Source organism: Notolabrus celidotus, chromosome 8, assembly GCF_009762535.1.
Source record: "Notolabrus celidotus isolate fNotCel1 chromosome 8, fNotCel1.pri, whole genome shotgun sequence".
NCBI lineage: Eukaryota > Metazoa > Chordata > Actinopteri > Labriformes > Labridae > Notolabrus > Notolabrus celidotus.
The window spans coordinates 33,490,678-33,516,301 of record NC_048279.1 but is presented as its reverse complement, the minus strand read 5'-3'; the positions used below and the strand labels follow the sequence as shown (position 1 = coordinate 33,516,301).

The 25,624-nt window shown below is 40.5% G+C and overlaps 2 protein-coding genes across 3 annotated transcripts in view; both read left to right on the top strand.

Moving 5' to 3' along the window:
• The window catches only part of LOC117817028 (polycomb group RING finger protein 3), a 108,155-nt gene extending 83,974 nt beyond the window's left edge, over positions 1 to 24,181 (top strand). For both annotated transcript variants that reach the window (XM_034689469.1, XM_034689471.1), the window contains 4 exons: positions 4,742 to 4,830; positions 12,723 to 12,860; positions 15,557 to 15,637; positions 17,188 to 24,181. In XM_034689469.1, the coding sequence (XP_034545360.1) occupies positions 4,742 to 4,830; positions 12,723 to 12,860; positions 15,557 to 15,637; positions 17,188 to 17,235 (356 nt within the window). In that variant the 3' untranslated portion in view covers positions 17,236 to 24,181. The remainder of the gene's footprint in view (positions 1 to 4,741; positions 4,831 to 12,722; positions 12,861 to 15,556; positions 15,638 to 17,187) is intronic.
• LOC117817031 (leptin receptor overlapping transcript-like 1) overlaps positions 1 to 25,624 on the top strand; it is a 762,389-nt gene that overhangs the window by 252,519 nt on the left and 484,246 nt on the right. The gene's annotated exons all lie outside the window — the stretch shown is intronic.

The window sequence follows — 25,624 nt, the reverse complement described above, 5'->3', positions numbered from 1 at the left end:
CACAAGAACAGGACTGGTTTGAAGTGCTGGCTGACACTGTTCTGCATATCTTCCTCAGTAGAAACACGGCCGAGCAGTGTTTGTTGTTTGGAGCCTGGCAGTTTCACTAACTGGACCAAAACCTCCTTTTAATTCAGTTTCAAACGTGCCTTTGTGAGAATGTGTGTTTTCAGAGTCACCACGGGGGCTCAGAGTCACTTTTTTCAGCCTGACTCTGTTTACATCCTCTCTTACTCTCCGATCTTTGGGAAAGGATGCACCTCATTAGCTCTCATTTAAGAATGGCAAACCAAAGTTAACACATGCTAAAACAGAGATCACACAACGCTAACTACAGGCGACATCGGGCGCTCTGGTAATGTTGCCCCTGCCAGCCATGCTGAACTGCATTACACTTAATTAAAGGCTCATTTATACAGAATCCCTTCAGAAATTAAAACTTTCTCCTGGGTCGCCTCTCACCAGCTGAGTTAAATGAATCTTTTTCTGGCACAGAAGAAAGAGGAGTGGTGTTTTTTATTCCTCAGAGCCAAGTTTAGGAACAGGAATGTTAATGCTGCTGACTTTAAGTCCTGGAAAAGGACAAAAACTTTCTGCTTACTTTTAGTTAAATTATTGCTTTTCTGCAGCCGTGCATGAGATATCTTAACATCTAATGTACCATACATTTTCACAAACCCTTCAAGATGAGAAATCATTCATCATTCTACTTAGTGCTGAGGGATATTGAAAATAATGTTATCAAGATAAATTATTTCATATCAGTCGATATCGATAATTAGTTGGGTTGCAATTAGTGTGTAAGGCTCACTAGCACCCCTTTCCTTTTTAGTGGTTGGGGTGTGTAATTACATGTTTATTTATATTGATTTTTTATTTAACATTTGTTATGTTTATATCGAGAAAAATTATAGCGCTATAATTATCGTTATCGAATTATCGCCCAGCCCTAATCTACTGTTTCCCAGCAGTTAAGATCAAAGTGTTGTGTTACAAGATCTGGACTACTGCAACTCTCTCCTCTTCGGCCTCCCTCACAAACCCCTCCATAAACTCCAACTGGTCCAGAATTCAGCTGCCCGTATCATTGCCTGAACCCCCCTCCATCCACCACATCACTCCTGTCCTCCAACAGCTCCACTGGCTCCCTGTTCAGTTCCGTATTCAATTCAAAGTCCTTCTGTTGACATTCAAGACCATCCACAACCTCGCCCCCCCATATCTGTCCGACCTCCTCCATGTTCCCACTCCCTCCCGCTCCCTCAGATCCTCTTCCTCCATACACCTGTCTGTCCCCTCCGCCCGTCTCACCACTATGGGGAGCCGAGGATTCAGCCGCTCTGCTCCCCTCTCTGGAACTCATGACCACCTCAACTCAGAAACACAGATTATTTCCCCCATTTCAAATCACAACTCAAAACATATCTGTTCAAAACCGCTTACTCCGTCTGACTCCAATTGCAGTCATTTTGTTATTGTTTCTATTTTTTCTTACCCCTTGTTAGTTTATATTGTTTTCATTTTTGACTCTGATTTTGTTTCCTTTAATGTAAATTCGTGTATGTATATATTTATATCTGTGCGGTGTCCTTGAGTGCCGAGAAAGGCGCCTTTAAATAAAATGTATTATTATTGTTATTATTAAGATACAACAGGATTAAGAGAGCCACTTCTAGTTGGTGCAAAAAAGGTTCAAAGAACACCTTTGCACATTGTGTTAAAAAAAATCACATCAACAAAGGCATAAACAAGTGGTCACTTTGCTCTTCAGTTCACAGAGTTGTTTTGCTTGCCGTGTGTTTTTTTGCACAGTACTACTTTAAATTTGCAAACAAAATCTTTGTTTCCCCTATTTCTCTTTAACTGCTTGGCTTCTTGAGCCCTTAAAGCAAGAGAATGAGTGTGCACAAAACTCCCCCCACACATGGCTGGCTTATTGTAGCTCCATTACACGAACCTTTGTGATGTTATTGTGTGAGAGATCACCGTCTAACAAGCGAACGAGACAAAAAGAAACTCTGCAGACTGTCTAGTTTTGAAAACTCCCTGACCCGAGCAATCATCCCATTTCCTCAAACACAAACGAGCTCCTCACGTCTGTTTGGAGTCCCTGAGGCGCTCCGGGGTTGTTTGAAGGTGGTGCACGACAGCAAGAGTCTCCTCATCAGCAATCAGTAAGAGACTCTGGAGACGGTCGCCACAGAGACATCAGAGCAGGCTCAGACCTCTCCTGGTGATACTCAGGGGGAAATGGTGACAGTTAACCTGACTGGAAAACGGTCACACAATCCCATCTACAGTCTGAGCTGAAGCCAGCTGTCCTCTCACACACACACACACAATCACACACACAATCACACACCATTATTACATCAACTGCATCCAGGAAGAATAGACCCATTCTCTCTGTTTTTTAAAGGTTACAGAAAAGCAATACCCATCTGTGCAGCGGGATTGTCACAGCGCAGCAATTTAGTCTTAGATAACTGTGTTTCATATCTAAAAATTCAATACTGCTGTGGTATCACAGGCAGAAAGTAAAAACAATAAAGAAATGTATAACCATGCCTGTCCTGGACATTTACGCCGCAGCTCCTTCACTAAGGGGTTTAAACGTTGGGGGGGAAGTCTCTGCAGAGACGATTTCATGATGTGGAAACTTGCATGTGTGTCACAGTTTCAGCTGGACGTTGATTTCTGTATCTTGAATACTGTGATATACCAAGTGCTTAATCAGTGAGTTGATTGTGGACCAGATAAGGCTTATAGTTTAGGAAGTTTAAAGAGCAAATTTAGAAAGACCATTTCAATGTATTTATACTGACTAATACTCTAGGAAACGAAAAAGGAAGGAGAGAAGGAGAGGGACAGACAGAGCGCCACAGAGACTGATGACAGTTTCTAAGTGCTTGAGTGGGAAATGTCCGCCCGTAGCTTCAGCTTCCTCCTCCTGCACATTGAGCTAAAGCAGAATCAGAGAACTCAGAGTCCTTCGGGTTATGTAAGATGACGGGATGTTTTCTGCAGCTTCACTGTAAACGGCTGTTTGTGCCGCTATGTCTGCAAAACATCTGATTTCAAGGAGGAAGTCTTCTGACAGCCACTGCCAGACAAAGTTTCTTGGAGGACTTGGACAGTTTGCCGGTCTATTACAGGGCTTACTTAAGAGAGACAGACAAACAGATACACACTCACACAAGGCAGTCAACAGTAAGTCCAATGAGCATGTCTTTGGATTATAGGAGGAAGCTTGAGCACTAGAAGCATACCCAAACTGAGCACTATCACACCTATCCTTCAGCACCTCCACTGGCTCCCCATACAGCACCGAATCCACTTCAAAATCCTGCTCATCACCTACAAAGTCCTCTCATACCTGACCGGCCTCCTCAAACGCCAGATGCCAATTTCTTGTCCCCTATCACCAAGTCCAAGCACCACACCTTGGGGGACAGAGCCTTTGCCATCGCCGCCCCCAACTCTCTGGAACTGTCTCCCTCCAAACATCCGCAACTCTTTTTTTTTTTTTTTTTTTTTTTTTTTTTTTTTTTTTTAAAGTTATATTTTTGGCCTTTTTTGCCTTTATTTGAGAGGACAGCTGAAGAGAGACAGGAAATGTGGGGAGCAGAGAGTGGGGGACGACATGCAGGAAATGGTTGACCGGCCGGGAATCGAACCAGCAACCCCTGCGACGAGGACTATAGCCTCTGTATGTGGGGCGCTTAGACCGCTAGGCCACCAGCGCCCCCAAACATCCGCAACTCTGACTCACTTCGATCATTTAAAAAACCACATCAAGACCTTCCTGTTCAAAAAAGGATACAACACATAACCTCTACTCCTGCCCCACCTCTGTCTTTGTTCTGTTTTATTTATTTTTCATTTTTATTTATTTATTTATTTATCTAATTTAATTAATTTTTTATTCTGTATTTTTTTCTGTAAAGCGACTTTGAGTACCATGAAAAGTGCTATACAAATCCTATAAATTACTTTTATTATTATTAAACTCAGATTCAAACCAGGAGCCTTCTTTCTGTGAGGCAGCAGTACTAACCACTACACCACCATGCAGCTTATCTAACTGTGGGGTTCAAGCATCCTCCAGCTTCCTACTAAACTCTCTGTGTACTCGTGCACATTGTGAGGAAACATCCTATTTGTGCTGTCCTCCCTTATATCCTCCCCCATATGCTTTTATTCCCTGAAAAGAGAGGCACAAACTCAATCAGGGTAAAGCTGATTCCAGCCCTCATGGAGGTTAATCAGCACTGAAACAGACTGCTTTTTTCCCCTGGTTAGAAGTTGCCGTGTATTAAAGACGTGCCCAGACAGCGGATAAGTTGTATAAAGGATGCTCTGACACCCTCGGACATGTAATTGCCTTATAAACGAAGCTCTGCGGGAGGTGTTTCTACGCTCCAGCAGGCACAGGCGGTGTAAAGTCTGCAGAGACACAAACATGCCTGTTTCCTTCACTTCCAACAAGTCTCGGAGTCGACGTGGACGTCCATTAAGCTCCAGCCTCTTCACTTAAGTTAATGAGATAGATAAGAGAAACATGCTGCTCCATTAGCGGAGTGACTGCAGAGGGATGCAAACATGCAAATGTGGTTTGAGACTGTGAAGTGTCCCTGAGCTGAAGGAGTGTTAACGTTTTTACATTAAGTGAGGAGATGATGTTGATTTTTATTCACAACATGGAAGCTAAACGCCTGTCCTTGTCATGTTTTCTGCACAGGTGATACGAAATCAGAGGAAACAGCCAATAAGGAGCCAGGAGAGGAGAAACCAGAGGAGGACAATGACTATCACCGGAGCGACGAGCAGGTAAGCCCTCACCTGATAGAGAACAACGTATGCTTCCTGTTTCTTCTCTCACATGCACAGGTTTGATTTCCTTGTTCAATAAACTTCTGTGAAAGGATTTTAAAAACCAAACCAAAGCTATGAGAAGAAAAAACAGTCAAACAATCCCTCTTGTCATTAAAAACCTGAAGCTATTTTCCAACAGGCTAGAGGAGCTCATCAAAAACCTTCTGCCTCCTCTGACACAGCGGTGCTCCCGACACAGAGGCTTATCACAGAAAATATTCAGGCTGTCAGAGTGTTGAATTTGTCTTAAACTAGTACAACATTTGAATCATCAGACCTCAGTTTGTCTTCAGCCCCTGCTGCTGCTGCTGCTGAGGATTATTCAGAACACTATTTAAGAAGTCAGTTTCAAAGCTGTGAGCATGATCAACGTAATCTAATGATGTTTGTTTTAAAGGTAGGGACAGAAACACTGTAATGCAGAACTCACCACAACAGCCACTTCCAGGTAGACTATATGTAAGGGATAATGTTTGTTTAGCAGGTAGTTATGGGAAATAGAATCCTGACAGGGTGAGACCAGACCCTGACGTGTTAGTCCACCTGCTAACCGTACATTATCTCGCTTGTTACCCGGCTACTAACTTAAAATACAGACACATTGCAAAAAAACTTAATTAAAATATTATTTTATTGATTTAAATTATTTATGTGCACGTTTTGTTTTAAATAGTCCCAGTGATTCCAGTGATGATGGATTCTTATCTGCGTGTTGGGGTGGATTTAACATGAAACTGTCCTCATTCAGCTCTCCTTCTTCTCTGAGCTCTGCGGTTCACACACCTTTAAAAATAAACAAATGTCACAACTTTGAACCCTGCTGCTGTCATCACCACCGCTCATGGTTTTAGTTTCTTTGTAGAGATCGCTAACCTAAAGTTTCTCTCACCTGCTCCGCTCATGTTAGTGAAAGTTTATAACTGTCGTCAAGAGGTTTTGATCAATCAGAATCAAGCATCTTACACAGCCAGAAGATCAGTAAGAAATATAGTGTGTCGATATAGGTAATGTGGGAGCTCAAACTTTGTTATTTGCAGTTCATTTTGAAAGATAAAGAGTTTGAGATGTAACAGAGGTGCAGCAAGAAAACATTTCAGTCATTAATCCACCAGAGTCTTACAGTGAAACAAGTTCCATGACAGAAAATAACCAAACTCCAGCTTATTGTAATCAAAAGCTTGTGTGGTATGGCAGAGAGCATCTATATACCCCCCGACACCTGACCTGGAAGGGAATGTCTCACTATTTAAACCTGTAGCTGTAATATCACAGCGATACTCTCAACACTACTGCAAGAATAAAGTAAATCAAAATTAGATAGTTGTTTAATAATAATGAAAATAACAGCAATAATAATAACAATAATAATAATCATAAGAATCATAATAATAAAATAAAATAATAAAACATAAAATAAAAATGAGTATTGTTATTAATATTATTAATTAATTTATTTAATTTATCTTTACACCATAATAATAATAATAATAAGAAGAATATTAAAACATAAAATATATATATATTTTTTAATGTATTATTTTTTAACCGTGATAATAATAATAAAAAAAAACAAACATATTATTATTATTTTTCTTTTAAATAAATTTCTAATTCTTTATTATTTTTTAAAATCTGTAATAATAATAATAATAATAATAATAATCTTTATTTATATAGTTCTTTTCATAACAGGGTTACAAACTGCTTTACAAATGATAAAGAAAGTAAAAGACAATAAAAGAGAAATGTGAGGAAGATAAATAAAAGGAAATAAGACAATTTTGGAATAATAAAAACAACAAAAGATCAAAGATTAAAACAATCCAAAAGTTTGGAAATATTAAATATAAAATATAGAATTAAATTATAAAGTCCTGCCAGTGATACTGCCTGGAAAATAAAGAGTATAAAGTATAAAGAGTTGACTTGATAGCCTCTTTCTAGATTGATGTCAGCCTGGGTAACTCCTCTTTTTCCTTTTAGCAGATCTTTGTTTGAGGAAAAGAGAAACCGGAGCCTCATACTTAACTAACTTCTGATTTAAGCTTGAAAGATCCTGTTCGCTTCACATTTAATGAAATATGTATGAGCAGGGTTTTCTGAAGTTATCACAAACAAACATCCGGCGGAGAGGTCAAAGTGAGGTAACAGAGAAGTAGGACGAGTATCTATCTAAGTTCTCTTTATTTACTGTATAGAAGTAGAAATGAGAGAGTATGTTGTTTGAGTGTAATTTGGGTCAGCCGCCCCTTTAACAATAAACCAGCTTTATTATCTACGAGGAAACTAAGAAGGCGGTGCACATTATGTTTCTCTTTCAGCAGAGATTAGAGGAAGTAAACTGGATCAAATAATTATAGGTTACAGAGCAGACTGTCAGGAACAAAAGCACCAAAGGGAAAAATACTGCTGCTGATAATTGTGGGTACAATTGACTAAAAAGCCTGCACATCAATTATTGCCTTTATAAAAGATCTCCCCATGTGATTATCAGGCTGTTATTCTTTTGTCTTTGCTGTTTTTGATTTGTAAGAACACCAAACGTCAACAAGTTCAAACTGGAAGTGAGCTTTTGTTGGTTTCTTTGGTATTCTGAATCAATCTTTGCAAAATTCAATTAATAATTCAGAGAGCAGAGTTGTTGTTTTTGTGGTGCCGGACAGAAAAACAGCCTTCCCTGCATGTTGCACAGGCTGAAGATTTATTTTGCTACAGAAATGGTGAAAAAAAAAAAAATCAACTGTCAGAATCTGAAAACAAAGCCCCAGCTCTCCTCTCCTCGCCACGTCGGCATGGCAGGCTGCCTCGCTGAGGGTGAATATCTTGCCCTTTGGATTTTCAGCAGTGGTGCAGAAATGCGCTCTGAATCACTAATACATCAGCCTCTGTGAGCTGAATGCAGACATGTCAAATGTCACCGAGGAGGAGGAGGAGGATGAGGGAGGGGAAGAGCAGAGGAATACAAGATGAGTGATAAAAATGAGAGACTTAGCAGAAAGCGAGAGAAAGAGAGTCTCACTGATGAAAATAAGTCACCTGGCAGGGTGATGAGGTTTCAGAAACGTAGAGTCTGATTCATGAGAATTAATGATGGAGGGGTCGTCTGAGCGAGGAGTCACCTTGAAAAAGAGAGCGGATAAGTGAGAGGGCAGAGGGGATGGGTAGAGGAGAGGATGATGAAGTGAACGTATAGACTCTAAGATCAAGAGAGAATCTGTAGGTGGACTTTTATTCACTTATTTAAAGGCACGTTTTTATTTCTGCAAATATGAAAAAACCCTTCAGAGATAATTATATAATAATAAAACAATTAAGATATGGGGCGCTGGTGGCCTAGAGGTCTAAGCGCCCCACATACAGAGGCTACAGTCCTCATCGCAGGTGTCGCAGGTTCGATTCCCTGCCGCGACCATTTCGTGCATGTCTTCCCCCGCTATCTACTCCCCACACGTCCTGTCTCTCTTCAGCTGTCTTATGAAATAAAGCCAAAAAATATAACTTTAAAAAATAAATAATATGATATAGATAAATATAATAATAATTATTATTATTATTCACAATTATTAGGGATTATAATTATGATAATTGTATAATAAGAATAATAATAACAATAAGAATAACATAGTAGTAGTAACAATTAAAAGATGAATACAACATTAATACAAAATACATAATAATAATAACTACAGTTATTAATATTATTATTATAATAATATTAATAATATTATTATACAAATTATAATAGTATCAATTAAAATAACTAAATAAAATAATAATGATAAATATAATTCACAATTATAAAGGATTATAATAATAATAATAATAGTAATAATAATAATAATAATAATAATAATAAAAATAATAACAGCTACAGTAAAAAAAATACAACACTATTAATAATAATAATAATAATAATAATAATAATAATAATAACAATAATAATAATAATAAATAATTATAATAGTAATACTAATAATAATGATGATGTTAAACTGGAAAAATCTTAACATATCCCATACAATTTCTTTTGGCTTACTGAGGTAGAAAAGTTTGAGTATCAATAGAAGCAAAATTCAGCAATCCAAAATTCAGTTCTGTTTTTTTTGTTATCAAGTTTTAGACCAATAATTTCCACTGGTTTGTAAAATGTAACAAAGCTACATATATCATAAAAGAGGATCTGACCATTAAGTCCTCGTTACATGATGCTGTAGAGATACAACTCAAGTGTTTGCTTGTACTGACTTTCATTCACCTCTGAGACATGGGAAGACAGTTGAGCTTAAACAGCTTAAAGCTGTTGGTTTGTGTCAACTTTGGCGCCTCCTGTGGGCAAAGACAATCATCAAATCACTTTGCTGATCTTTTCCTGAACATGCCGAGGTAGTTATCTAAAAAATAAAAAATAAGTCATCCTGTTTTCTTTCATCAGTCAGACGTGTTACTCATTGTGAATATTTGCAGATATTCAGGGTGCTGTCAGCAGCCTGGTCTGACACCTTCCCCCTTGCAGCTGTTTAAGGCACAGAGAATCACACTGCAGGACGTGTCAGTATATTTGCAGATGCTCTTGTTTGCTTGTGTAGCTCATAAAAAGGCATCAGAATCAATTCCAGTCTGTTTTACTGCCAGTTAAAAACTCCTCACAGGGGCTTTAATGTCGTAGCAGTGAGGGTTTCTAAGACTCTTTTATTTTGCACAATGAAGAGAGCAAAGGAGGCAGTAATTATAGATGAACTGTTGTAGAAAAGCAGAGAGCGTGAAAAGGAAAGAAAATGAGTGATAGCTGCAAATGCATCCAAGAAGAGAGAAGATGAAGGGAGTAAAACCCCCCATCATGTTGTCTCTGAAGAAGTGTTTGAGATGTAAGAATCGTTTCACATGGCTGACTTCCTGAACTCTCTCCTGCTGTCTTCTGGACGACCTCTCTGTGTTTAACCTTGTGGTGCAAGGAGGTGCCAGGAAAACAACAACAAAACTAGACCTCAACAGAGCCACAGTAACTTTCAGAAAGCTAAGCATGAGACAGTGGAAGTTTTCAAGATGTGCTGTGGAGTCAGGGTCACTTTCACATTTGGGTTGGACCTTGAGGAAGGTTTGTGTAAATTTAATAGACTCTAGCTATTTTCAGCTCAAATGACCTGCTTCAGAGAAATTAAAGAAGGCAGCTTCCCTCTGAATTATTAATCATGAATTCTCAAAACCTGATTCATCCAAAGTCGATTCTCGCACAGAGAAACTAATCTTTTGTTTTGCCCACACACACATCCGAGAAACATAACCAGCAGCCTTTTTCCGACCTCTGCAGGCACTCGGTAATGAGCTTTCTGTTTCTCACAAACACCAATGTCTGATGTTTTCTTGATGTGCCTCCTTGTTGCATCAGTCAGAGTGTGCAGCTGAAGCAGGCCCAGGGAAGACGTCACTAATGTTCTGTAATTCAATGAAAACTGCTGTCGAGCCGCGCTGGAGTCCAGATCTCCACCGAGGCTTTTATTCACATCACGAGCCTCCCTCACTAACATCCCCACTGGAAGCAGATATATTACTGTGTTTCTCTTTGCTTATAGGAGGGCAGGTGGTGCACCAGAGAGCCACCAGTGTTTATTAAAGAACAGAGATCCTTGCAGTTTCCAGGTTTATTCAGAATTAATGTTTATTTTCCACGTCTCAGAAGAGAGGGATATAAAAAAAGAAGAGTGTGATAGAAGGACTCCCACAAATAAAGGAGTAAACTGCTTCTTTTCTTCTGCCTGTGATGCGTGGGGGCGAGAGCTCAGTGGCAGTAATACATTCTGACTCCTGCAACCATCAACTGCCAAAACCACCCACCGTGTCGCCCCAGGGGCAAAACACAAGAGCACAGGCCAATGGCAGTGACACTCGGATGCACGAAGGAAGCCAATAAGCAGAAACACACTCAGACAATGCTGGATCAGAGGGACGGGAGAACTAATCAGGACCAGACTAATTTAACCAGCTATGAAAACAGTGACATTCATAGTCCTAAAGTCAGTCCAAGTGAAAGACCCGTGGAGAAAAAGATTAAGTCATGGATCAGTTTTGGCGACATACAAGGAGTGTTCAAAATACATCTCTGAAACTGGTCTCAAAAATAGCAGAAGCAGCTCTCCTGCTGTGATTGAAGACTTCAGCCAAGCTAGCACTTCCATAAAGAAGCATCTTTGACTCCACAGAAGGAGACTGAATTGATGATTTGGTGAAAACAACTCACAAACTCTCAAATAAAGTTGTCTGGTTTAGGTCTTTGGGTTAACTATGGAAAGTATTTATGCTCTGTACGTACAAATAAGTTTGTTTTTCATTGCAACATGCATCTGTGTTTACTTTAGGATCTTTATTTGTTGTTTATAATGCTTTTATTTATTGATGCAGCTTGAGGAGGCAGATACATTTTCCTACAGGAACAATAAAATATGTCCCATAGCATCGTATCGTATCGTAAAGCAGCATATTTTACTTTATCGTATCAAATCATACCCAAGCGGCATCCTCCAGTCTAAAAATATGAGTCCAATGCAGAAGTGCTCAAAACTGCAGTTCATGAAGGATCCACTTGAGGCTGGCTCTGGAAGTACCAGAAACCACATACACACTAATTCAAAAAAGCCGATATTTACAGCAGAAATAAACATGTTTACAGTCTGGTTCAAAAAACGAGTGTAGTCTGGATAGCTAATTTCTTGATTGGCACACACTGTACAGGGGGCAAATTTTTTCATAACACGGCAATTTCCAAGATATTAAGATTACGAGTTTTCCATTATGAGTGGCACAGCTGACTTGATTGACAGGCGGGAACACAGTTGCTGTTGGCTAGGAGGCTCAAAGCCCGCCTCTTTACATCACAATCGCTCGACAGCAGTTATGTCAAGTTCAACATTTCCAATATGGCTGCTGCCGACGATTGGCCTCAAAACAGCGCTTCAGAAACAGATGGGTGACATCACGGATGCTACATCCATTATTTATACAGTCTATGATCATATCCAAATCAAGTCGTACCAAATCATGTTATATTGTAACTTCACATAACTCAACAAAACAAGATATAACATGACATATTTCAGACTTACATCGTGTATAATACAAGTATAATGAGGTATATTGTGTTTCATGGTGTCTCATCGTACTTTCATCCATCACATTGTCCTAAATTGTGTCACGGATGAAGCTGTTATTCCTGTTGTGGACTGTAGCTCAGCTGTGATGGAAGATGCATCTATTCAAAGTTGCTACCAAACAAGCTGTCATTCTAGGGGTGATTGTTTTGCCTTTATTAGATAGGACAGCTGGAGAGAGAGAGAATATGTAGGGGGCAGGGACTCAAACCAGGGACCAAGCGATGAGGACCAGAGCCTCTGTACATGGAGTTTGAGCATAAATGGCTAGACTAACAGCGCCCTAAATCATTGAACATCTCCTATCCAAACATTTTGGGGAAGTGGGGTCCAGCTCTGAGGGTTAGAGACACTCACAGTCTTAGTTATTTTACTTCAAAGCTTTGTGCACATTTACCCCAACTTCATGAGTTTGTCCTGTGATCATGTGCAATAACAGCGATGGAAGCTGAATGGATCATTGTATCTTAATCCTCTGAGGGCCACAAACATTCTCCGCTTGTGTGCTTGAAGCGATTCAAAGCGTGTGAAGCTCTTTGATTCTCTTTGTTGCTGAGAATGTGTTGTATAAATAAACTCTCCTCGCCTTTCCAGACAATCTGTTCCCTCTGTGGAATCTGACCAACCAAGTTTCTGAAGTCTTGTAAAAAAGTACAACAACTCACTCACTCCTCATGAATGTTTCCGTGTGTTTCCCTACAACAGGTCAGCATCTGCTTGGAGTGCAACAGCAGCAAGCTTCGAGGTCTGAAGAGAAAGTGGATCCGCTGTTCAGCACAAGCCACAGTCCTCCACCTGAAGAAGTTCATCGCCAAAAAGCTTAACCTGACATCGTTTAATGAGGTACAGATAATAACACGCTCCATTAGAGCAGAGAGCGGCGGGCTCAGAGGAACCGCTGCTACATCTGTCATATTCTAAATGTAGTTTCACTTCAGCGTGTCTCAGAGATCTCACAGTTTGATACATTCCCTCCTGGTTATTAACCCGTCTGCACATGTTGGTATCATTTTTCAATCATATTTTAGCACCACACACTTTGCTCCAAACTTCATCTGACCTGCAGGTCACATGTAAGAAAGGCAGGCTGCAAAGTGCATCTTCAATTATTGCAGCTCGTCTTCATAGAAGGAAATAATATGATCAGAAAGAATCACCTCAGCTCGTTCATCTCTCTTAACGACAGCCAATGAGAGGCCGAGGAATAATGAGGGTACGTTTTTTGGAGCAGATTGAGTCTGAGATTAGTTTATTTTTGACTTAATGAGTGCAAATATAGATTATTGTTCTCAGACGTTCTTAACTCCACTGCTTAACAAAAAATGTTGACTCCATGTCGGTCTCCTGAAGTGGATTTGCAGCATTTTGAAACAAATCTTCTTAAATCTTTGCCTTTTGTTTCGCTGTGTTTGGAGCACCAGCTGGACGATGTGGGCCGGTAAATCACAAGAGGTCATTTTATTCGACTGTCCTAAACGAGCCTTTACGATGTCTGATTTTTTTAAAAAGCAGCAGCAGAGAGGACTGTGGGTGGTAATTTGACAGATGGATTTTTAAGGACTCCATATATAACCGTCACAGACGCCCCTGTGTCTTATTTTACTTTAACGTTTCATCCTCTCCTCACCAGCTGTCACAGAGATGAGTGGGAAGGCTCCATCATACCGTCGGCATACAATGCACAACTTTGGCTTTCCCTCAGCCGCCATTATTGTCCTTTCTGACGACTATCTAACGCTGCTGCTCAGGCTGATTCTGCTTTTAGATTTACATCACCTCTGGTGTCAGGATCTGGGTGCCTGTTCATTGCTCTGCTTGGTGGTAATTCCTCTGATGAGGTCCTGTCACTTATCCAAAGCCCGGACCGCAATAACAGACTTTTAAAAGTCTTAACTGATGATAAAAAATTAGAGACCTCACACGGGACGCCGACAGACTCCATTCAACAACAACCACAGTTCTCATTCTCTCCTCATTCTTCTGGAAATATACCAATATTTATAATTTCAAATTGCTGCTGCTTCAATTATCTTCTGAGCAGATTAAGGGGAGTAAAATCGGTCTTGACAATCTCTCACACCTCACAGAAATAGGACAAGATAATCTTCAGGAGGCTTTTGCTGACTTTTGTTGAAATGGGGCAAATTGGCTGTCAATTGGCCCAATTATCTTGCAGCGTCGACCTCGTTTAAATGTCTCTCCTGGTTTAAGGATTAACAAAAGAAACACCTGACTGACCGACTTTACAAAGTCAGTGTTACGATTCTTACTTTAGGAGCTGTGGTTTACAACCCTTTGACTTTAAACCCATTAAGCATTTTTCAAACAATCAAATCATCCTTGATTTAACCCAGTTCATTAGGGATAGACTCAAAAATGTATATTTGCTTGTGTGCGCTTGACTGGAAATCTGGAGTACTCTGATGTTCACTTCTTGATTGGTTCTTTTGTATCGTCCTGATGAGGTTCAACTCTCTGAAGTGACGCAAGAGAAAAGAAAGATCTTTTTAGAGAATGTCTTAATCTAAATACAGTCAGCCTCTATTTAAATCAGGCTGCAACAACAGATTATTTGCAATAAATATGTACCTTATGAGTTTTTTTCTCGATCAGCTGATAAATAGTTGGGTCTGTGATGTTTCTCATAAGAGAAAATTAAAATGTTGCATTTTTTTTCAAAGCCTGAGTCGACTTTGAGGCATCTTGTTTTTGTTCTCCCAGTTATTAAACCATATATAGCTCTTAAATAATGTCACATTAGGTAAAGAAAAGCAGCAAAAGTCACTTTAAACATCCATAAATGAAGATTAGCATCATCTCTTTTTAATAAATCTGAACTTCTGCAGGTTTAAAGTTGATCTGCATTTTCTCAGAGCTGTTATGTGCAACTTTCTTAACAGCAGGAAGGATCCAGGATCTTCTTTTTTTGTAGTTTCTCTTATTCATCCCTAAAATTACTCATTGACCTTTAAACTGAAATCCCAGCTCTGTCTTCTTCCCTCTGGATCACTTTTGGTATCCTCCTAATCACGGACCTGGACAGTTTCCACCGCTCAGAGTGTCACTCCCGTCAGAACCAGCAGGTGACGCTGTTGCAGTGCTTGTCTCCAGCCTCCCCTCCCTCCCTCCCTCCCTCCCTCCCTCGCTCTGTCTCAGTATTGATCAGCAGATGCAGATGTGAGGCAGCGCTCAGCAGAATATCAATGTTGACTTCACAGGGGGATCAGTGGATTTGGCGAGACGCACTCGTGTTCAGTATCGAACTTTGTGTTGTTTCCCAAAATGCCCCGCTGCTGCTCAGGAGCCAGGGGCCACTTACCGCTGAAACACGCTTCCTCTTCGAAACACTGAGGCGTTCAAACTCTGAGAAATAAGAGCAGAGCGGCAGAGGGTTTGTTTCTGCATCAGAAGCTCCAACAAGTGTTGGTTGTAGTTTAGTCATGCTGTTGGCCTCTCTGCAGGGAGACAGCATGGTGCAAAGTGAAAGCTCTGCTGTTGGACGCTGTTCACTGATTGGCTCTTTTTGTTGTCTTTAACAGCTGGACATTTTATGCAACGAGGAGATCTTGGGAAAGGACCACACTTTGAAATTTGTTGTTGTGACAAGATGGAGATTTAAGGTAACTGGTGTTCGTGAATGTGTTGATATGTTGTATGTCCTGTGAACAGTTAAAATGAATATTGCTGTATGAGGTCATGATGATGCTGCCACTCAGAGTCAATCACATTCAGGCTGTTCAGCTTCATTGTACAGACTGACCCGGAATGATCTTTAAGAGCTGAGTCCTCACAACTGAAGCCCTACAATCAGCTTTTATAATGTAGTCTTTTTTCAAAGTAACATTTCAGACAAAAGTTAAAATGATTTAGCTTTAAAGTTTCAGTATTTTCAGTGTGTTTTCACAGCGAAATGAAACATGACGACAGCCTCACTCATCATGTGAGGGGACATCTTATCCCTTTTGATGATATTAAGGCAGAGAGTTAGAAATATATTTGCTTAATTTGGGGCGTGGCTAAGTCGGCTGATAGGTGGGCGTGTAATAGGTGTTTTCCAGAAGTCTGAAAGCCCACCGTCTTTAGCTACTTCTTCATTGATCACAAGTTAGGTTAAGGCAGTTTTTCCAATATGTTTAATGCCATTGTTGGCATTCTTAAAAATGTTAATATAAATATTGATATTAATATTAACAATAACAAAAACAACAACAATAATAATGATGATGATGATAATAATAATGATAATAATAATAATAATAATCATAACAATAATAATAATAATACAAATAAATAAATAATAATACAAATAAATAAATAATAATAGTAATAACAATAATAATAATAGTAATATTATTATCATATTATTCATTATTATTATATTATTACTATTATTAGTAGTAGTAATAATAAAAACACTACTGCCTATACTTATAATAATAATAATAATAATGATAATAATAATAATAATAATAATAATAATAATAATAATGATAATAATAATAATAATAGTAGTAATAATAATAATAATAATAATAATAATAATAAAGAATATTAATCATAAAAAAATAACACTATATTAAGAGCAAATCTCAATGCGCTACAAGACACATAAAAGCATTTAAAGTTAAAAAAAGAAAACAAGGTTAAAAACAGTCAATTACTACAAATTGAAAATTGTAAAGTTGAAAAAGTCCACTTTTTAAAAACATAGTACCTCCTCAGGGTGTCTGAGGAAAGGAAGAAAGATGACGTCACAGAGACTCACTCCATGTTTTATACATGATTTAGGAAAACCATCATTGTTTAACTTCTTAAGTCTTCTATAAAACAGTGTCACTGTATTTACAGTAGAGACTGTAATCCTGGATGAGTCCTTTCTTTTAAGAATAATCCATAAAACTAAATACTTTGGTTTCCTTCTGACACGTTAATGTTTGGTTCTTTAGTTTCTGTATTCCCATGAGTTCATAGTTTATCTAATTATCTAAGAGCGGAAGGAACCCAGCCCTTCTAACTTTCTGAAGAAGCGTCTTCTGCTTTTAACATCTGCAACAAAGCAGAGCTTAGCGTCAGTAGAGAGGCTGTTCATAGGAGCTGTTTAGAAAACAGGGCTGTAAAGATTTCCTATAAACTGCTCACGCTGAAGTTGTGTTTATGTCTCCCCCTGCAGAAATCCCCCCTCCTGCTCCATTACAGACCCAAGATGGATCTGCTGTAGCTAAAACGGACTCAACGGTTGTTTTTTTACTTTTGGCCCAGTGGCTGCAGACTGTGCCCACACCTTTTTTATTTATGCAAAGACGATCAACCAACACCAAGCAAACTCCCGACGGTATAAGTCAACACAAGCCAGCAACATCGGGATCTAACAGCGGGTAAGGGGGGGACAAATAAAACACAAACTGGCAACCTCCAGCACAGATACTGCAACACTGGTGTGTTTTTAAAGAACTCAAACAACCATTTTTTTGTCTGCAACATCCTAGATATGTGAACAAAGAAAAAAAGAAAAAACAAACAAAAAACAAATGGAGAGAAAGCATATATTTATACTTTTGTACAGAAGAGACACATGGAACCAAGACACTACTGGTGCTCTGTTTACACGCAAACAAGATGTCCGGGATCACATGACTGTCTTTTTGAGCTTCATGCAGATTTCCTCCTCCTGAGACAAAGACTGAGAGGAGAGGAGGACTTTTTTTATAAGAGGTGGTGTTTTTTTTTTTTGTTCTTTTCACAACACACTCGACACGTCTTGGGAGCACAGAGAGTTTATGGAAAAGTTATATAACAGGCATCAACTTTAAGCTGTTTATCAAGTCTCTCAACCTTTTTTTATTTTGTTTTTCATTTCGTTGACTTTGTCTCATTTGCTATTGGGTTCTTGATGATTGTTAATTGTGAATAGGCTTAAAAATGTTTTGTGTAGTAATTTATGTTCTATATACCAATATTGTACATAAAATGTCATTACAGAGAGAGAGAGAGAGAGAGAGATTGAAAGAGAGTAAGAGAGACTTTAGACTGTTAAAAAATGAGTGGATCCCAGAAGTGCTATCTATATTTTGGGTGATAAATTAGGAATCTTTAAAAGACAGACTCATTATCAGTATCAAAATATATAAATGCATCTTTATGTTGTCTGGGAAAGACACAAAAACAAATATATCAAATCCTCTGCCAGTCTGAAGTATGTTACGAGAAAAGCAGAGAAGAAGAAAGCTTCCGATCCATCCTCCCATCCTCCACGCTCCTCGTCTCACCTGCCTTCATGAAAACACAGACGCGTTTCTGTTCCTTAGGTTTCTTTTTTGGACATCAATATCAACCATTATTGTGTTAACAGATAATACTACAGAAAACACTCATGTTCCCGAATGCCTGCAAGACACGAAAACGCAATATTTGAGCAGAGAACGTATTGATTTGAATCACACCATGCACTCCTTTATGTCCTCCCTGGTGTCTCTGCAGTCTTGCAGCAGATCTCTGATACTCCCACATGTTTACAGCCTGTAGGTTGAGCTGTTAGCAGCAGATGTTGACATCCTGCGCCCTCGTACACTTACTTCCTTCTTTATTTCTGCTGGAATTTTTTTTACCGCAGACCTCCCCCACTCTCCTGCAATAGAAATGAATTTTAGAGCCGGTCTTATTTGCCTGAAGGTGCTCCATGTGAAAACACCACATTTTCATTTAGGCAAACAGGACGGACGTTTCCTCACCCAAACAAACAAACAGTCGACTGAGCTGCAAACTTTCTGTTCAGAGCTGGACCTCCTCTGCGTGAGGCTGGTTCTATAACACCGGTGCAGATACTGACTCCACTTTGTTGTCTCCATTGGGTATTTTCAGTTACTTCACTGCCAGTTGGATTTGCAAATGTGGAAAGTTGCACCGTGATCCTGAAAGTCAAGTGGATGTGGATTTGTCATAAAAATCAGTGAAAATCAGATTTTTTTTTAAAGCAGGATAGACTTAAAACACAAATTTCTGAGTCTTTTTTTGTGAAATGACTTCAAAATTCAGGTTTGGCACAGATACTGGTTTCTTTTTAAACATTTTGATATTGAAAATCTGGATAAAATGACCCCTGTCTGGTCATTTGGTGCTCATTAATGTGTGTGTTTCGGATCTTGAGGAGGACTGTTCCTCAGGATCGTTCATGCTGTAACGGATATACAGCAAACTGTTTTATCAGCTAAATGTCTTAAACTCGCAACATTCAAAGCAAACTGCTAAACTGTCTTTAACGTTACCACAACTGGATCCCTGAACGCCTCGTCAAACCTCAAGTCGTATTACCTCACTGTCCTGTGACCTTTATTTACCCTCTGATGTTGTTCCTGCTCACAACAAGCTGTTCTGTCTGTACGCTCACCGGCAGGGTTCCTGACGTCAGGAGACAAATGTTTCACATTCAAATCTGTCTCCATATCAGATCAAAGAAAACTTAAAGAAACTTCAGCTCAAGCATTTTGGTATTCGCAGATCTTTGAAGCTAAACGTGTCGGAGCCCTGCTACATGAGGACCTACGACGTGTGTATGAAATGAACTTTTATAGCATACAGGTCTGTACCAACCAGCTCAACCAAAACTCCTCCTGCAGTCTTTGGTGTCTAACTTATTCAACTCACGTGTGAGCGTGAGTCTGTTTTCAGGCCCTCTCCTGGTCGTAAATGTAAAGTGCTCATTGTTTTTGGTTTTTGTAACCATTAAAGTCTTGGGATATCAGCTTTCTTTTCTGGGTACTTTAACAAATCTGATCTTCAGCACAAACATCCTTTGTTACTTTGAATCCTGTGTTTTTTCCCCTCCTGTGGTTCTGATTGGTTCTCTGAACAGCTAACAACTTTCTGATTGATGAACAGACACATGAAAAGTGTTTGTTTTTTTACCCAGATGGAAAAACCTGGAGAAAATAACACTTCTGTACCCGTAATAATGATCAAAAACCAAAAACAATAAGCCCTACCAGCTCTTCTCATGATGAAACCCCCTCAGATTATAATCTCGCTTGTTTTCTTTGCTTCTCTGTAAGTGCAGACTTGATGTTTTAAGGCTTATAAACAGGTTATTTCATAGAAATAAGGCCATGTCAGTGAATTCTCTCCCAGGTCCCTGAGACGTCTCTCTGATGTCCCAGTTTGACCCTGATATTAAGTGTTCATCCTCCCTCCTCTCAACACGTAGTCTGTTTCTGATTAACAATCCTAAATGTCCAGAAGCTTTGTCCTCAGGTGATTAAGCTGAACTCCCCCAACAAGGTGCTATCATAACCACAACTACAAACATCCCTGTATGAGAACAGTGCAAACACTGCTGTGTGTGTGGCTGGCTTTGAATCAGAGGCGATACATCTCTATGTGAGTACATTTCATCCGTTGAGTTTCACGTGGTCGGGGTTCACGCTGCAGCTTTTGTTTTCCTCTCACGTCAGAGTTTTCATCTTCCTCACGTCAGATGTCAGATCTTTGATCGGGAGTTAAAGCTGTATTTTTCTGTCATGTTATGCACAACAGTTGCAACAGGTGCTCTCCTATTCTTATAAACACATCTATCTGTAATGGCTCATTTTGTATTCCAGCCTCTCCTGACATAAAGCAAGACAGCAATCTCAAAATCTTATTGCACAAGCTGTTTTTAAAGGAAGCTGCAGGACTCGAGTGTCGGATCATGAGTACAAAAATCCTTGGACGACAATTAACACCTGATTGCATCCTGTGCAGACAAAGACCAAGCACTGACGCCTTGTGCTCTGCTAGCATACAAGCAACATAGGTGTTAGCTAAGGTTTGACCTCAGATCACATTCAAACAAGTCTGAAGCTTCACTTCAGGGTCCGGATTTGCTGCCATTGTGCTGAGAGTCAGGTGGAAAAAGGTCCAAATACACAGTTGCATGTCTAAACAAGTCTAGTGTGCACAGGTTTGAGGTTTTAAAACAACACCTGGATGCTTATATTGACTAAATATATGCATAAGACAAAAGTTGCACTCCAGAGTTTGATTAAAAAGGTCATCAGAACCAGATTTAAGGTGCATTTTTTTAAAGTAGTTTACATCTGACAGCCTGTGTCGTCCTTTATATCAGTAACACGGCACAATAGAGACGAAATCAACAGAAGGATCTGATGTGAGAAGGTGTGACATGTAACAGAAAAACAGCTGCAGTGTGAACAGAGCCGCTCCTCGTTGCGTTTCTTTTTGTTCTGAGAGGTGATCGTGTGACGATTGGAGGAACCCTGATGTAAAGAGTGCAGCGTGTTCGCCACAGTGACCGTCAGAAAACTGTCTCTGCCCGCCGGTGCTCTCCAGCTCTCTTGGTGCTAACAACAACTCCTTCAAACTCCTTCTAGAAAGATGGAGTCAGAGACAGACAAAGCACTGAAGTTCTCGTGTCGCCTTCTTTCACTTGTCTTTGCACTGCCTCGTCGTGGCCGTCGTGTTGGCGTTCTGGAGGCGTCTCTGTTCGTCAGAGTCGTGCAGATCAAGAAGGTGCTGGCTTTTTTCTGTTCTGCTGTCATGAACTTCTCTGGTTTGGTTTACCGTCTTGCCGAGGCAAATAGAGGAAGTTGAAATACGACTGTGACGCACATGATGCTGTGAAGAAAAGAAAGTGGTGAGGAATCAGCTCGTCGGCTGCCTCACACTCATTATTGGCTCCTCTAGTGAGACGTTTGCACCTCCTCTGAGTCTGATTGTTTTCATCCAGAACTACAGAAAGAATCACATCCAGATGATTTTATTTTAAGATCCTCAAAGTCCCACGAGCTGTTGGGAGATTTGACCTTCAAAGTGTGTGTGTGTGTGTGTGTGTGTGTGTGTGCAGGCTGCGTACTCCCCCTCCTGACACCAGAGTGGATCGATCTTCACGCTTTTATTGGCACTAACATGGAGACATCAGTGCGGCTGAGCTTGACAGACAGGCTGAGAGGCTTACAGGAGGCTCGGCTCTGTCTTGCTCTACATGCGAGTCAGGATCAACTTGGAAAGGTCTCAGGCGTTGGAGGAATGCATGGATCTGTCAGAGCTTCGGTTCAAGGGCCTCATCTTCTTTGCGTTGACCTTGAGCACCTGTCTGCTTGTTTGTTATCTCCTGTGTGGATCTGTGTGAAGCTCAGGGTTGATCCGAGGTGGTTGCACATCTTCACGTGAAGTGTCAACATGGTTGTATACCTCGACTAAACAATCCATCCGTGTTGTTTTGTGCACGGTCTCTCTCCGAGGACTCGCAGACGTCTCTAAAGGCAGCAACATTCATTTCGAGCTTGTTGGCAGCAGAATCATTCCTGGCAACTTTGGGGGAAGCCTCTTCTGTGTTCTCCTCTCTGTAATATAAGCGTCCACTCCAGGAGTGTGATAGCTTTCTTTGTTGCCCGGCTCGTTCGTTTCCTTCATTTTCAGAGTCCTCCGTAAAGCCGGGTAATCTCACAGGCCGTCTTTGTGTGTGTGTGAGACCTCGAGGGTCACTCAGGCGGGTGCATGGACTGAAAACACACTCCTAAAATATATGAATTATATTGCCTGGCTGGTGTTTGCACCGCTCTGCTGCTGCAGCTGGTGCCTCCTCTGTAAAAAAGGCTGCTCCGCTCGGGAAGGCGCCGCGCTCAAGTGCACCGTGGCACGTCTCCATGGGCGGCGGCAGGTCTGAGGAGAAAACTACTGCAATTCTGGATTCTTTCTCCACCTGAGGGTTGTGGGTTAGAGATCGTTCCCCAGATGTACGATCAGCACGGAGGCTCTTTCAAACACAGAACATGACTCACTTTGACTCTTGTGTTTTATGATCGCCGCAGAGAGGCTGCTGCTTTCAGTGATTGGTAAAAATGGGTCGACTGCAACCAAACCTGCTCACAGACGTGTTCCCCCATGAGCCATACAGATGTCGGAAATGTATCTGTTTTTTGTATTAATGTTATTTATTGATACTGAAAAAGTGGCTTCTGCAGTAGTTTCTTGGTTCATGAGTTTTTGAGAAGAGATTTTCGCTCACAAATTTGTATTTCTCTCTTTTTTTTGTTTGTTTGTTTGTGAATCGTTCAGCAGGTGAACTCGTCCTCAGTCTGATCCAATCAGCAGCTTGCTCTGTGGCCCGATGAGCTTCAACAGAGGACTCTCTTAGGAGTCAAGTCAGCCTCAATAAATATGAACTCGTGGTTAGATTTTAAAGATGGTGCTTGCTGACAGACTTCACATTTAATGACTTTTTGTTTTGCAAACATAAAAACATGTTAAGAGCTGATAAACAGCTGCTGCTCAGACATAAAAAGAACTTCAATTTGTTGAGAAGCAGCTTGAAAATTAGAGTTAATACTCACAAACATGACATTTATTTCACACACAGATTGAACCTCATCTCCTAAACTCAAAGTTCAGTTTCTTTAATCAATTTTAATTTGAAAGAAACAAGAATTTACACTCGAGGAGCCTCCAGCTTCATGTTTTGACTCATCAGGCCACAGAGGAAGCTGCTGCGTTTTAAAACTTCAGATTGAGAACAAGCTGACCGTGCATCAAATTTCTTAAATTATGAATTCCCTTTTTTTTTGTACTCCACGTGTGTTCATGTCAACATGACGCTCCACAGCTGTCTTCTTTTCCTTTAGCTCATGTTTTAAATCTAAATTGTGTGAATCTGGCGATGTGGTTCTTGTATTTGCAAGGAAAATGTGCAATACACGGTTCTCAGATGGTTCCAGGTTTCAGCGTAGAGCTCCGGTATCTTTCCTTCTTCTTTCTTTTTTCTTCTTTTTTAAAGCTGTTTGTTTTTTTCCAGTCAGTTCCTCAGGTCACTAAATGCCTTCTGGTCCTGAGGGTGACCAGGAAATCTCAGAACATACACTAATGCACCCGAAAAAACAAAAACGACTGGATTTCTTTTGAGTCTCGTCTCTCTGTTTTCCCCCCCGTCTCCTCCTGTGACAGTTTTCAGATCTTTGATTTTCAGGTTAACTCGGGCACTTATTCAGGTGTCCTTTTCCTTGCCTCCTTTTGTATTATTGTTATTTATTGCACATGTATGAACTGGTTTTCATTGCCACATTTAAATTCAAGGAGTTTTGGGTCTAGAATGGGGCTGGAATTTCTTACATACAAAACTACAGAAGCTTTTGTCGAAACCTAAGTGTGTATTTCATCAATAAATGCCTTTAAAAGTGTTCCTCGTGCTGCAGTGACTCATTTCATACAACAAATCAACATGACCTGTGTGTTTGTAGTTCTCTAGTGATGCTTCACAGTCAAGTTTCCTCTTTCCAAAGGAGAGGGGCAGCTTTTTAAAGGAATATTTCACCATTTTGGAAGTGGGGTTGTATGAGCTTTATGTCAAAAGTGACATAACTCTGGTTGGTGAGCGTCTCAGACTGCAGCCCTGATTGATCTGCTGATATATCTTAATTCCCAAAGGTCCAGAGGAACTGTTGTTACCAAGTCTTATGGCCAAATTCCACCAGACCATGTCCGGTCCGTCTCTGATCCGTTACGGCACCAGATCTGATAGGTTTCTATTCTAGTCAATGTGTTAATTTCCACTGGATCCGCTCCGTTGCGTTCCGCCTGCGTCTCTGATCCAGCAGGTCGGAGTCCTCCGGATCAGATACACAAGACTTCTATTTCTGCCGGATGCCAAAGCACGACGCGTCAATCTCAACAGAGCAGATGGAGCGGGACAGGAAGTCAGGTTTCACCAAAACAAAATGAAAACATCCGGTTAATTTTCAGAATAAAACACTGTGTTATCACCAGATCGTATTTCACTTAACTACAACAACAAACCAAAGTCATGATGAGCGGAGCCAGGCCTGGAGTCAACAGGTCAGAGGTTTTCAGAGGACCAGAAAGACAACATGGATGAGGAGAGGAGGAGGAGGATCCTTGATTCAGTGATTACTGGAAAACCTCGGTCACATGACTCCAGTTGTCCGCCGGTCCTGCTCCGTGCTGCGTCCTGAAAAAGCAACCGGTGGGTCTTGACGGACGAGAGAGCACGGAGCCGGATCACAGCGGATTGGAGACAGACCGGACATGGATCTGGTGCGAGTCTCGTGTTACTCGTGACAGCAAACAGTTTTCTTGGTTCGTCCGCATTAGCTCTCAGTTTACCTCCTGCACCACCAGGTAACTCAGGATCTCTCCTGCTCTCCAGTTTAGCACAGAAGGGTCTCTGCTATTTCCTACAGTGCATTGAATTGCCTTTTCCTCTGTAAACTCCGGCTCATGAAGTTGTCATAATAGTTTGCTTGCATTGTTTTCACTTTGAAGCTGCAGACCTGAACAGCTGATCAGAGCGCCGCAGGCAGAAGAGCATGTCTGTGTTGCGTACGCAGAAACAAAAAGGCTTTCTGGTGGCAAAATGAAAGTAGAGCTTACACCTAAACCATGATGAGTGCCCGGGTCAGAGTCTTTCAAAATGAGCTAAATCACGTGGCAGAACTGACCCCGTCTGCTGAAATCTGCAGCCTAGCTTGCGTGCTGTTCCTCCCTGCAGTTTCTCATTAAAGGGGCAGAGCCGAGAGGCATCTGTTATGGCTCGTACAATTACTAGTGATTTAAAACTCATTCAACCACACTTAAAAAAAAATTGAATAACCCTTTAATGTTTC